Here is a 15,704-nt window from a genome sequence, read left to right on the forward strand (position 1 = left end):
TCATAGAGATACATTTCAGGGAAACGATATTGCTAACACAATGTAAAATAATTATAAAATTAATTAAATTAATGGATATTTTGATATCTTGACAACATCTCATACATTTTCCCTTTATATTTTATAAAAATAATAACAATTATATTTTAAAATATATATTTTTAGAACCATATTTTAAATTTTGTTTTATTATAAAATATTGTATAAATTTTGTTTTATTATACATATAAAATATGTATATTACTCCGCACAAAAGAGTATATAATATTATAGAATAATCTTTCGCGAACATTTTCACAGAAATGACTAATGCGAAACTTTTAATCTATTCTTACGATTATAGTGAAGATATATAAGTTTTCTTATTCCGAAAGCGAACACTTTTTCGTAAAAGATCACGCAAATTTATGGGCTTCTTTAACATACTTTACTATTGTGAAAGAAGAAGAAAGAATTGAAATAGACTGCTCCGATCAAGTATTCATCTCCAGTAACAAGCTGGAGCTGCTTAATTAATAATGTGGCTGTATCTGTGAGCATTCATTTGTCATGGTACACTTTTCTTTCATTTTTATCCTTTCCAAGATTTTCTCGTATCATCTTCTCTTAAACGCGTCGGCGTAATTGCAGTACCTTTTTGTGGTCATCATGCTCGTTACTTTAATCGATTGCCATTAATTTAATTTCGCTCACAACAATTTTAATAATCTATGAATTGTAACAATTCAACTAATAAAGTTCATAAATTTTATAAATGACAAAAAGAAGCATAATTTGCAAATAGAAAAAATTTATGAAAAGAAAACTTTTACTCAATATAAACTCTACTCCTCGATATAACTTTTAATCCTCGAATTAATCCTATTAGATTATAAAAGATGGAAAATATATTGGAATTATATCTTTTAACAATTATACGAATATCAAATGGTTAATGAAAAGTAATAAGCTACGATGTATTGCAATGCACTCTCAAATTGCAATGGAAGACTAAATGCATCATTGTTAAGTAAAATTAAAATGTAAAACAAAAATTTAAATTAAAGTTCTACAAAAGAGAGAAAGCAAATGAATTCATTGAATAAATTTGATTTAAAAATTAAATATTATGCAAATATATTCAATTCATTTATATATGTATATTTTAATATCTACCAATTTTTTTTATGTCGTTCTAATCTTATTGAGCAGTAATGCACTTACCTAAATAATTGCAAGTACTAACATAATTACGAAATACATAATATTGCATTGTATTTATTTTTCGAATGAAATTTCGCAAATAAATTGAAATATATATTAATACCAAAATTATAGATGACTTTTATACTTCGTCATGTGACATTCGGAAAGTGAAGTATTGAACATTGCACTCTTCTCGCGGCAGCAATTGAATCCATTTAATCCGTTTCATCTCCAATTGTAGGGAATGACTAGTGCTATATTGCACTGCCTGTCGCACGAAAATAGTCACACTCGTTGCGGCATGAGTTCGTGGAAACGCGAAATATGCTTACGGCTTAATTACTGTTGGCAAATACGCATATGCGGAAGAGAGGAAGGGTGGAACGCGCGGATTTTGCGCAACGGAAAATTAATGTTATTAACTACACATTGTCACAGGCCGCTTGAAATTCTGAACTTTGTCATTGGTGCAGTTTATTAGTGATAAAATGTGCCATAACAAATTTGCAAAGCTCGCGAGATTATTAGATTCACAGTGATTATTTTAGAAATATCGTTGTATGAACTATATAAGAAGAAATTTTTTTCAAACAATGTTTGAAATATATCAAAGGAATTATTATAGTTGGACGAAATTTTGTAATACAGTTTATAATTTCTTTTTTTTTATTTAACGAACCCATAGTTATTAATGCGTCGATAAAAGTAACGCAAATTCCTTTATCTTTCTCATACAAGAAAATTATAATATTATACATATAAAGAAGATAATTTGTAACAAATATTATTTTTGCCGAGACACAGAATCAGATTTCTATATTTTTTAAAGCGTATTAATATGGAAAACTGTGGATCTTAAAAACACAAGAATCATTATGCGACCATTATTTTTCAGAGTAAATTTTTTTACTCCTTTTACTCCTTTAATCGACGCGAATTTACATCCTCGTCGGATTTCGTAGCACAATCAAAGAGCGGGCGGACGAGAAGCGATGGACGGCATCTCGTTACCCCTCTCTAAATTTAATCCACGGCGGATCGAGGTCGCGCGATTCGAATTTTCCGATCAGAAGTGGACACGTATCCCCTTATCTGATCGACGAGTGCACTAGCAAACGACAGAACCGAATAATGAGAAAGAGGGGTAGACAGGAATTTATCGTATTCGGGAAAAAATGTTCGCTCAGTTAGGTTAGTCCTAGATAGTACCTGGACTCACCGATCTATAGCGTGGATAAAGATATATTGTAGGCAAAAAATGATCTATCATTCTAGCGAATTTATGGGAACCAAGAGGGAACATCATTCCTTCTACAGGAGGTATAATTTCCTACTGTACTATTAAAAATTGCGAATTTAAAAATCTTAGGTAAATAAATTAGATAAAAAATGTAATATATTAAAAATTGAATATTTACTAATTAAAAATTTATTTATAAGTACATGAGTCTATAGAAAATATATAAAATATTTTTAAAAGTTTTAGTTTTTCAATAGTCAACAAAATGATTACAGTAAGTGTTTAATAAATATTTAATACTCGTAAGCAAAATATGATTGTGATTCAACAATAAAAGAGATTTTTAACATTTCAAAGACGACTAGTAAATGAAACAAATAGTTGAACACAATTTTCACTTTGAAAATTTGATATCGCCTGCACAGTACGACAATCGTACTAATTCTAGCACAATCTCTAGTCTTCCAACAAAAGTGTCACCGACATTTTGAAGAATCTCATTATTTGAACTGAATTTACCTGCTTCGAATTTTTCGAGGTATGTATTCTTGTCTGATATAAATGAACAATAAAGAACAGTAAAAAAAACAATGACCGAATTTTTCCGCTTGAAGTAGAATAAAATAAAAAGAACAACATTCTCGCTTGAATCACGTATTCATGCTGTATAACAGTTACATATACGGCACTGTCAAACGTATACAGGATTTGCCGTGAAAAGGTTACAGACGCTTAATCGTGGATAAAGGGCCGCCACGTTACTGGAAGATAGGAAAAATGATGTGAGATACGGCAACGTAAAGTTCAGAGGCCATTATTACATTCTGCTGACGGTACGTAGCTATTTCGCGTAAAGGACGGGCTGCAAAAGGCAGAAGATGGTAGTATCGTTCATGAGGCACATCGACCGACGGGATCCGTTATTATTTATTGCTAGCACGAAGCGCCTTTTCTCTCTCGTCATTTTGTCGTGCTGCAGCGTGAACAGATGCGACAGCAGGAAAACGCTGGTGCGAAACGCCTGAGAGAGGTGAACAAGCACGGGTCTCTTTACAAAAAAAAAAAAAGAAGAAGAGAAAAGTGTTATTGTGAGAGATGGAATCCCGCGGATGTGGCGGTTTAGTTCGACTTTGCGTCAGATAAAAAGTTAAAAAGCAGGATGGTGCTGAATTTTAAACTTCTCATAAGCGCGAAGTTACAATTTTTGTGGTTTTATTGTTTTGACTTTTATTGCAAAATTTTTATCATTCGAAGGGCAGAAACGCCTTATCCTCTCCGGTAACATCCTGTGGATCGTAAAAGTACCTTTTTTGCTTCATTTATTATTCACTTTTGATAATACAAATTCAAATATCGAAGCAATGATATGTTTAACCGTTTGATTTCTACAAAAGGGAATATATTCCTTTAAAATTTTATTCTAATCCCACAGAGAATTTAGGTAACAAAGAAGAAAGAAAATTGTTAAATATTTGAGTGGTATATAAGACATATCTTCGATGGTCATAATTTTCAAAATAAAAAATAGGAAATAACTTAAATAATTTGTTTTAAGTATTTTACTATTGTTTTAAGATAAGATTTAATTTTATGGAACATTTACTGTGGAACATTTTCCTCTTGAACAACGAGGAGAGACAATTTGTATTGTATGACAGAAAATTCTGTCTCTCTCCTTTACTTTTTCTTATACTAAAGATAAAACTCTACACTTATTCACGCTTGGATAATTTACAATAAAGAGAATATGATATTTCTTTGATATGAAACCTGCAATTCTTGTAGAAATTTTCGCACGTATTCTCATCGATTGACCCGCTTTCTTTTATCTTCTCTTCTTCATCGACGAAATATTGTTGAAAATTGCACGTAGACGTTGAATAAATTTCGTCTATCAAATGACTTTGTTAACCATTTATTATTCGCATAGGAAGTTCAGAACATCTCTTATAAATTCCCTCAATGTATAAATGCTATTCATACGCATTGTTATATATAGCGTAAATTGCTTTATTATTTAAAAAATTTGTTTGCATTTATATTTTTATCTGAAGGATATACTAAATATTATCTTTATTTAACTCATCAAAGAGAATTATGAAAATTAAAATATAATTTTGGGATGTCAGAAACACTACACGCGAGAATTACATTGCAAAAATCACAGGAGTAATCTAAAGTTAAGCCCGAAGTTAATTAAAGAATGATAACAATAAATTTCAGTGAAGTAATTGTGGCGATAGTTTACATGAATCAAATTTGAATAAGCATTGATTCGCTCTGAAATACCATTCGACAAACGTTGTGAACTAATATGTGTGCGACATTTGTACAGTATATTTGTCACGTGTTATATTTCCATTGTGCGCTACGTCTTTTTTATATTTGCTCTATATACCTCCGTAATGGTATTACAGGAACCACGGGAACACACGAGCGGTGAATCGCGAATGCGATCATTTCCGCGAAAAAGCGCTGAGGAAGATTCATGCGCGTGCGAGCGAGCACCGCGTCCATTCTCCAGCGTCCTTTGTTGCACTCAGAATAGGAGCCATGTATCATTTTCGTTCGAATAATAGCTAATTGCACCGTGGATTCGTTTACTCTCGAGTGTAGGGCCCGAAGCCGTTGTTGCGTTTCTGGTTGCATGTAGCGCTTCAAAGAGGAAGAGAGAAGTGTCTATGAAAGCGAGGAAAATGGTGGTGGGTGCGGAGAATATCGGACTCGAAGCGAATGGATGCATTATTATTTATTGCTCACACGAAACGCAAGCTCTCTATCTTCCTCTTTTTCTCATCTCAACAATATATTACGATGTATTGCGAATGTTTTTTGATGAAATTCGTAGCAATCGTTATAGCTTCTTCCGAAGTTTATCGAAACTTACAGAGAAAAGTTCTTAAAAGCATATTTAAGAGCTTTTAACAGTTGATTCTTCAGTGCTTTGTTCTCTGCACAAAGGAAGATATATATATATTTATATCGCGAAATGTAAGATATTTTACAATATTTATTATGAAACGAAATTGTTTTAAATATTTAAATACAATTCTTTATTATATGTATAACGTATATTAAATGTGAGAAATATTAAAAATATTAACATCAGGTAACCAACTGATTTACAATAACTATTTAGTATTGACTGTTGATACTGCATATTTTATGATTCGACTGAGGGAAAATAACTACCAAAAAAAAGAAGGAAAATAGGTCGTGGAATACATCGAGCGAGCATAAATCCGTTATTATTTATTACTACTGTAACTCGTTGTTATTTAAAACACTTTTTCGTCACTGCGTGTTATAGAGAGAGTTTTAGATGAGCTTGGCAGAAATTTAAAAAATTATTTCTGCAAAAATGCTTTGTCACTAGGCAATATTCATCCACGCCACTACAATTGTACCACTTTCCGATATTAAAACAAGAAATAAAATCCATCATGCCTGTACGTACAAATCGTGACTATTAAATTCAAACAAAGTTTAATTTATATATTGCATTATGTGGAAAATTTATAAAGGCAAATCAACGGCATTATTCTGTTAATAATAAAAACGTGTGCGATAACAAATAGCGCTAATAATTTGTTAAGGAAATATCTCTGACAAAAAACTGTGTTTTCAAATATTCTCGAATTTATATGTACAGTACATTAAAAAAGGAAGTATAGATTAACGATAGTTTTTGATGGCTACTGTGTTACACGTTTCGTAAATTCATCTACGCTCAACACCCATTTCCACGCGTTTCTGGCTGGATACAAACAAGCGCGGGAGGAAGTGGGAGAGAAGCGAGAAAAATGAAAAGAGGAAAATGGGGAATATCGGTCACGAGGCACATTGACCGCGTGGATTCGTTATTATTTATTGCCAGTGTGAAACGCTTTTCCTCTTTCGTAGTTACGCGCCATTGCAGTGCAGACGAGTCGAGGACGAACACGAAGAGCTCATCCGTGATGTTTCGCAGCGCACGGGACAGCTAACCCGAAAAAAAAGAAGAGCGAACCTGTCACGATTTTCATGAATAGATGGACTGCTGATAAAGATTCATGTCGTACATACGAGCTGGCATTGCTCTAACTTCTCATTGAGCATCGTCAAAACGAGAAAAATAGTACGACTAAATATTCATCGTTATGAAATCATTAAAGATATTAAAACCGAATTTATGTTTCAGCAAATCATCGACGTTCATATTTATACGTTACTATTTGTTTATTATTATATTTTTATATTATATTATATTATATTTTTTATTACTATTTTATTTGCACAAAATAGATATGCATAACTATTGTAATTGAAACGTGCTTGGATATCGTATTTATTAAAAAATTGATATGTACAAATAAGTTGTAATATGATTAATAAAAAAGGAACTCATTTTAATTAAAAAGATACGCCTTCAAATGATAGTCTTATTTATTTAATTCTTATTTATTATATATAAATAATTAGAAATATGCATTATTTATTATAATATACAACACTGTCTTGTTTTTTCTTTTTTTATTAACTTATCTTTTTTAACATTAGGTAAAGTTTTCGAAAAGAATGAATTTTTTTAGCGTAACAATAATTTGTAATAATTATTAAATGTCTTAATTTAATATCTTCGCATTATTTTTACTTGCAATCGCGCTTATTCTTATTTTCTGAGTTTCTAAGTTTATGAAAGCAGTTTACAACTAATAGTATTCAATATTCATTCTTATTTTTTATTTAGAAGTAAAAATGATAAAATTAAATGTAACTCTTTCACTTTAATACCTTACAGTAAGTTATGATATAAAATTAATATTAAAATATATTAAATATAGAAAGTAGTAATAAAATAAAACTTTTTATATTTTTATGACTTCATTTGTTTTTTAATGTATCATTAAAGCTTTTATTATGAACCTATAGATATTTTACATGATGGAATTGTGAATTTTTAAAATACAATTCAGAAATAAACACAATGCGATTGAAATAATGTTTAAGCAATAATTTTACTTTTGAGTCTTAACATCATTTTTGAACAACGTATTTATTACCTTGAAAGTCGATGACTCTAAGCATTTGGAGGAACGGTGAAGTAGAGGCGCACGAATCTTCACGCGGAACGAAGTACACTCCATATATATAAGGGCGTACAACTTTCGCATGAAAAGTCGCGCGCCTATAATCGGTCTACCTTATTTCTTTCTCGTCCTGCTTAGAGTTTTTAGAGTTATCAACTTTCCAAGCAAAGTGGGGAAATAATTATTAACTTTGTTAATTTTTTAACGAAGGACAAGCACCGTAAATCTATTAGAAATTACTCAGGATCATGATCTTGACAATATACGTCAATATCAAGATCATCGACAGTTGCTCCCCTTTCCTGTAGTTTTACTTAATTATTATTTAATTTAATTTCACTTATATGTTTATTACAATAACTGTGTAATCGATGTTGTAATAATCATATAGAAAAAGTAAAGAAATGTATTTTCAAATTTTGTAAGTTATACTAATTTTCATGGCTAAACTTTATTTTCTAGATGAGTAAAATAAATAACATTAACTTTAATTTAAACATTTAATAACACAAATTGAATAAGCAGAAATAAAATTTCATGATTCTTAACTGAAAAATTCAATCAGCAAACTAATGTTTACAATTTAGTGAAACATTACATGTTTCACTCTCTCTCTTCTCTCTCTCTTTCTATTTCCTTTCCTAAACAGTTTCTCTGAATATTTTCCTTAGCATAATCGCTGTTCTGTGTTTAGTAACACATCGCGACACTGTGTGTGGACATAATGGCCTCTCAGGGAGAATCAAATAATTGGATGTGGCAACATCTAAAATTAAGGTATCGTTAATTAATTTAATCTATTTAAAAAAACGATTACTACAATAATACGGTGATAAATGATTTTGTAATAGACATATATAGTAAAAAGTCAAGAAACATTTCCAAATTTTATAAACTTGTACCAATTTTCAATGTTAAACTTTATTTTGAAGTCAAGATGTGTAAAATATGTAATATTAATTTTAATCTGATTGATTGACAATAGAAATCGAATAAGTAGAAATTAAACTATATGATTCTTGAAATGAAAGATTCAATTAATAATCTTTACATATTAGTGAAAAATTATATGTTCTACTCTTTCTCCTATCATCAATTTCCTAAACAACTTATCTAAACATTTTCTTTGGCATTTCATACTTAGTGACACATCGCTACGTGTGGATGTAATGGCAGCTCAGAAAAGATCAAACAATTGGGTGTGGAAACATTTTCTTAAACTAAACAATTCTATTCAGTGCAATATAGACAATTGTAATAAAACATATGCAATTAAGAATATTAATAAAATGTTAAAAATATCAACATTAAAGGCACATTTATACCATAAGCACCAAATATGGAATGAAGAAGATCGCTTAAAATGGATAAACAATAATAACTTGATATGGCGATACTTTGACAAAGTAGATTTATACAAAGAAAAATGTAAATTTTGTGGTAGTTTAATTCATCAAGCATATATACCATGTATAAAACGACATCTGCAAATACATCATCAAGAAATAAGAGAAATTGTACGAAAAGAAATTGCGAATAAGTCTCTATCGCAATATTTTGAAATTGATATAGAAAAATTTAATGCATGGTGCAAACTTTGCAATAATAATACAGACATATTTTATGGAACAAATGCTTTAATACATCACGTTTGCGATGTATTAAATTGTGTATTTTTTAAAAAGAGTCAATCTTTAAAATCTCGACAAAAACCTAAAGATGTGAACACAATGACACAACAATCTATACCTGAAGAAAATACAGGTATACATTCCTATCATAATATTGATAAGCAAGCTCCTCGAAATCAGGATCAACAAAGGTAATTATTGTGTAATAAAAATAATGTTTTTTTCTTAAGTTATTAATATATTACGTATAATATACTTTTAATACATTACAAATAGTAGGGGAAATCAGGAATAGATGATACGGTTTTTTTAGGAATTTTTTGCACTTAACTAATAAATAGTATATAAACCGTAAGGCTATTTTGCAATAGCCACAAGTTTACAATACACAAAAATTTATTTTTATAATTTAATAATATGATTAATTTTCTAGTATTAATAAAATATAAAAGATTATGCACCTTATAACAATTAAATCCCATATGCGAGGTCGGATGTTACTGGGGGGGTCACTTATTACATATCCAGAGTTCAAAATATTGCACACTTAATTAAATGGAATAAAAAAAATACATACATATATATATATATATATATATATACTTTATTAATAATTGTAAAACAATATATATATATAAAAGTATGTAACAATAATAACGTTTATAATATACTTAAACAGTTTTTCTTTTTCTTACATTCATCACAGAAATAAAAATATAAATTTATGTAAGATTATCATTTAGTTGCCGCTATTACGCTTACAATAGATTATGTTGAGGTTATATGTGACGATGGAGAAGCAGATGACACATCCTGTCATAATTAGTCCCGGAATGCCATATTTTAATTATTACTTAGTTAAAAAATATATGTTAAGACGTTAATATAACTATAAAATGTTAAGAATTCTAAGAAATAGTTAAAATTATAATATAGTGAGCAGATTGATAAATATATTAGGTGCGCAACTAAGTTCTCGCTGTTATTTTGATGAAAATGCATCAAAATAACAGCGAGAACTTAGTTGCGCACCTAATAACATTTAATATAACATTGGCTTATTTTATTTTTGGCTATAAAAAATCAAAAATATTTCCTATTTCTGAAAATATGCTATTCAGTCTGAAATAACTTATTGTAGCATGATATCCGCAATGATATCCGTTTTTACAGAAATATTATATTTTTAATGTAATATTATCGTTTGTTGTTTTGCAGCAATTTTAAATGTAACAACATCCCTATGTATCAACTATTCCCGGTTTCCACTATATTACTTAATTTACTTTAAAGTTTCGTAATCGATATGAAATATATAACTGCAATAATTGCAACAACTACACTATTAGCATATTTTATATTAACTCTGAAATAAAAGATTTAAAATCTCAATATCAATATCATGTACATGAATATTCAAGATTTAGAAAAGAAATTGTAGGTAATAATGTGTATAGAACGATGCAACAATCCGTAGCAGCAGAAAATGTGACTATAAGTTCTTATAATGACGATACAAACTGGCAAGCTGTTGGATATCAAATAGATCAGCAGAGGTATGTGTTATTATTTCAATATGTCAAGTGTTACTGATATCAGTGATATCAAAATTCGCAAATCAAAGTTCTATAGTAACAAAGCTCTCGAAAGATTAAATAGCTCAACAATATCATGTTACAAATGGCTACTCAAGATTTCAAGAAGAAACTAACGTTAATAATATGTACAGAATGATGCATCAATTCGTGATGGCAGAAAATGTGGCTACAAGTTCTCATAATGACGATACAAACTGGCTGTTGGATGTCAAGTAGATCAGCAGAAGTATATGTTATTATTTCAATATGTCAAGTGTTACTAATAGTGATATCAAAATTCCCGAATCGAAGTTCTATAGTAACAAAGCTCTCGAAAGATTAAATAGCTCAACAATATTATGTTACTCAATTACGAATAGCTACTCAAGATTTCAAGAAGGAATTAACGTTAGTAACAGTGCACAGGATAATGCATCAATTCGTGGCAGTTACAATGTAGTTACAAGTTCTCATAATGACGTCACAACTTGGCAAGCTCCTGAAAATCGATCAAATTTCATTGATGTATTGATGTCATTTTGATATTATTATAACTTTTTGTTCTGCTTGGATTAAGGGAAATCTTTACGCACTACAACTTTTACTTTCTATAACTTGCTCATCAGATAATTAAGTTCCATTGCGACTTAATTCAAGGTGTTAAGTTTTATTTGAAATTTTTTTTGGAATAACGAATAGTCTAGATCTAGGAGATAATTGCATTCGACGCGACGGTTCTCAAGTGAGACATCCTGTATTAGAATTGCAAAGTAATCTGGCTAATACTAACAGATAATACTGACATTACTTAAAATAATTATTGTTTATTTATTCAAATTCACATTATTTAGATACACAATACATATATATGTGTGTATATATATATATATATATATATATATATATATATATACATATATATATATAAAATACAATATATATAATACATATATATATATATATATACAAATATATATATGTATATATATATTATAGGAAATATTTTGGACGATGTACGCAAAAGCGACACGGAATGTAACAAAATAGCATGTGCACGTGTTGAAGGAATATTGTCAATTAATTATTAATTTTGATGTTCGATTAAAAAAAGATAAAAAGACGACGACTGATTCTAACGGAGCCTTTTAATATTATTTTACGTAATACTTATATAAAAATAGAATTTCTCTCTGTCATAAAGAATTAAGATAAAAATTATATTAGAAAATAAATAAATTCCATAACGATATTACAATATATACATATAGGATTTTTCAAAAGTAACGATAAATCTTTTGCATATGAGCAGAATGGAATTGAGAAGAAAATTCCTCTACCATTTTATAATTTCCGCGATGGGGGGGGTTAACGAGTTATTAACTTATGAAAATAGTCAAATTCGTCCAGCCTGCCAAATGTAAGCGCGCAATAAGATAGGACTGTCTAGCGCAGTGAGGCGCATGTTCACAATCGCCAGGCGTGTTTATAAGCGGCAATTGCCATCGCTAGACATTAAAATTAACTATCGCGGAAATTGTAAAATAAAGATAGAGGACCTTTCTTTTCAGTTTAATCCATTCTGTCCTTATGTAAAAGATTTATCATTACTTTTCAAACACCTTGTGTAATTCGAGTATGTATTTTGTGTGTGTGTGTGTGTGTGTGTGTGTGTGTGTGTGTGTACATATATCTAATATTAAAATTTCTTTCTCCGGATTGTGTATTGACAAATATTCTTATTGTATGTACGTAATTTTCATTTTATTTAAGGTTAGTTAGATCAAATTTTTAGAATAATCTTTTAACATATTCAAATTGATTGTAATATAGTTATTACACTGCGCTTGCTTAGCGCCGAGACGCTACCGTGCTTCCAGATAAAATTAATGTAATTCAAGCCTGGAGCCGGATTGCACATTTCGATTTCGTATCGTCATCTCTACTTCTCTTGTTTCATAGCATTTAGACTGTTCGCGGAAATAGAACGATCGAGTTCAGGAACGATATTAAAAATGTAAATCATACAGGGCAGGCTGTAGGACTATAAAACTTTGAAACATATCCTCTCATTCATTGTTTACTGAGTTTTATTATTATTATTAGTATCATTTGAATGTTTGAAAAAGTAACACTTTAAAATATATTTATAAATATATATTTAAACATGTTATATATTTATATACATATTTTTACATATATTTAATAATACTTAATACTTAAAATATTTTTTTAATTCAATGGAAATTATTTTGAAATTAAGTTTTTATGTACACTTAGTTAACATACCTGTTCTATTTGGAATTGTTACTTTTGATTTTTTAATTCAAATAATATTAATAATAATAATAAATCTATAAACAGTGAATGCGGGGCAATATGTTTCAAATAGGGATACACCGTAAAATTATATCCGGATATCAGATATTAGATATCCAAAAAGAATGTAACATCGAATATTCGGCAATTTTTTGAATCAGATATCTAATATTTTCCGGATATCCGACTGGATTCCGGGACAATGTCTTTTAAAAAAAAGTTCAGTAGAAAAAGAAAAAAGAAAGCGGAAAGGAACTGTACCAATACAGATGATAACTGTAGAGAAAAAGATTGTAATTTTGCAACAATATATAGGATTATAGAATTATAAGTATGCATGCTTATTTATAGAACATTTATATAATAAAAGATCAACAATTTAATAATATAACATTTCAACCAGTTATATTTTCGGATACTGACATCCGACTATCCAGTCAAATGATAAAAAAGTGCCGGATAATACTGGATATCGGATACTTTTCGGATATTCGGGGCATCCTTTCAAAGTTCCTATAGTCCCTGCACGATTTACAGCTTATATCATCCCTAAATTCGATCGTTCTGTCTCCGCGTGTAGTCTAAATGCTATGAAACAAAAGGAGTAGAGATGATGGTAGACAAAATCGATCGAAATGTGCAACCTGATCCCAGACTTGGCATAACTTTTATATATTCGTTGCTATATTAGTAAAAATTGAAATTTCTATTTATCTTTAGCAGATTACGATGATAGATTATTAAAATACAAATGTAATGCGCTTTATTTATATTTTTAAATTATTAGAATATAGCTTCATAAATAAAAATTAGATAACAATTTTGTATAACAATTAATGAGGTTTACTACGCAAGAATTCGAAGTAATACAAAGAACTATGTATATAATAAAAAAAGCCGTGGCTTCTTTGGCAGTAATGTTAACAAGAATGACGGCATTTAATCTGCTTAACGTAATTTAAGAAAAAGCCGTCGCTGAGGAAGTTGTTAACGAAGAAGGAAGTAAAATACTTCAAACATCCGCCATTTCAGTTACTTACGAAATACATTATTATCCGCAATAAAGCGAGACGCTTTACCGCGCCAGCTGTGAAAAATTCACGTTGTCCTTATTCTCGTCTCTCAAATCCAAACATCCTAATTAAAAAAGTTCTTAAGCAAGGGTGCATAATTTAAAGAAAACACATGGCACTTGCAAGAACTTGCGCGATATCAAACGTTCGCAACAAAAGACTGCGGTCGATAATTGTTTCATTGTACTTTGTCTTTATTATTTTATAATTATTGACGCATCCATTATTATTCGTTTCGCACGGCGATTTCTCATCAATTTCTCATTAATTCATTTGATCAAATACAAAGTCTATATGATTCATATAATTCATATGATATACTATGTTAATAATGATTTATGTAATAACTATTCCGATTCCTATAATATTTTCTTTTTTATTTCTGAATTATTATCCAACACGCTGCTCTTCATAAAATGTACTATCATTTGTTTGATAAAATGGAAAACGACAAATAATATCAGCACATTAATATTTATATTGTAGCAATATCTGTAACACAATGCCTCTGGTAATAAGCAAACGTTATTCTTTTAAATGAATAATACTTTTAAATAAATAACTTTTAAATATTTTTTAATAAATGAAATGTTATTTAATTGCTACCACAAAAGTCAACAGCTTGTAAAATGCAGCAATGCTATTCAAAAGCGCGATTCACAGATAAGTGAGATTTCTGTTAAATCTTGTGTCCACGATTCTAAAAATCATTCTGAAATTTGGATGGAAAAAGAATTAATTAACAAATTACATCTGAATAATTAGGTCAATTGACCGATCGATTCTTTTTTCATTCTAGATCTCGGAGTGATTTTTAGTATCATAGACACAAGGCTTTATAGAATTTACAAACCATTGGCGCAACTCAAAGACTAACGCGGGTAACGACCTAATTTCGAGTATTCAATCCAACGAATTTCGGAATTAATCATTAATTAGAACGCGCCGCACCATCAAATGGACGTGCAATTCCGCGGCCTCTTCATCATTTCCGCCAGCTACATTTTCACGCTGGGTCCGCACGACCGATCGCGCAGTAATCGTTACACAACCCAATAATGCAACGCTTCCACCCTGTGGCCACCTCTCTTTCGAATGTAAAGCCCGTAGGGTGCGTATACGTGTGCATGTACATATACGAAGGAGATGACTGCGGGGATTGCACGATGCCGGAAACTGCAGTCTGGAAACGAGATTTTTGTCCGACCCTTCGCGAGCAATAAGAAATACGAAGGAAGAGGGCACACTGCGAAATCCGAGACGATAAAGTTGAGGGTCGTTAATCCGTTCTGCATTCAAGAGACGCAGCGTCGCTTAAAGACAAAGAAAGAGTGAACGAAAGTCGAAAGTAAACGAGACGATAGAACAAGAGATTGCAATTGCAAGATCGTACATTTATAGTGAACTTAGCGCCTGTATTCATAGTCCGTTCTTATATACAATTTCAAGACAGTTTAAGTATCAAGATATTAATATGGCTCTATGATTGATTTATGACATCTTTAAGACTGTACTTAAGACGGTCTTAAATATAAGACCCGACTATGAATACCGGTCTTATTGTTACACGTAAATTACATCCATGCTGCAGAGATGCAGACGTATCTTTTGAA

General features: G+C 30.2%; 2 protein-coding genes across 5 annotated transcripts in view; one reads left to right on the top strand and one right to left on the bottom strand.

Annotated features, from left to right (window-relative positions):
• LOC105151283 (protein amalgam) overlaps nucleotides 1–15,704 on the bottom strand; it is a 285,411-nt gene that overhangs the window by 149,610 nt on the left and 120,097 nt on the right. The gene's annotated exons all lie outside the window — the stretch shown is intronic.
• On the top strand, nucleotides 263–11,636 carry LOC147909813 (uncharacterized). Its single transcript, XM_087406572.1, has 4 exons — nucleotides 263–8,271; nucleotides 8,639–9,316; nucleotides 10,583–10,681; nucleotides 10,855–11,636. The coding sequence occupies exons 1-4, from the start codon at nucleotides 8,219–8,221 to the stop codon at nucleotides 10,937–10,939; spliced, it is 915 nt and encodes a 304-aa protein (XP_087262698.1). The 5' UTR covers nucleotides 263–8,218; the 3' UTR covers nucleotides 10,940–11,636.

Source organism: Acromyrmex echinatior, chromosome 5 (assembly GCF_024713525.1).
Source record: "Acromyrmex echinatior isolate Ae372 chromosome 5, ASM2471352v2, whole genome shotgun sequence".
In the NCBI taxonomy this organism is placed as follows: Eukaryota; Metazoa; Arthropoda; class Insecta; order Hymenoptera; family Formicidae; genus Acromyrmex; species Acromyrmex echinatior.

Bases quoted from the DNA above. Each gene is read 5' to 3' on its own strand.
- LOC147909813 (XM_087406572.1), top strand. From the start codon at position 8,219: ATGGCCTCTCAGGGAGAATCAAATAATTGGATGTGGCAACATCTAAAA. The intron at 8,272-8,638 runs GTATCGTTAATT...TTTCATACTTAG, and splicing joins TGGCAACATCTAAAATTAAG to TGACACATCGCTACGTGTGG. The intron at 10,682-10,854 runs GTATGTGTTATT...TAATATGTACAG, and splicing joins TATCAAATAGATCAGCAGAG to AATGATGCATCAATTCGTGA.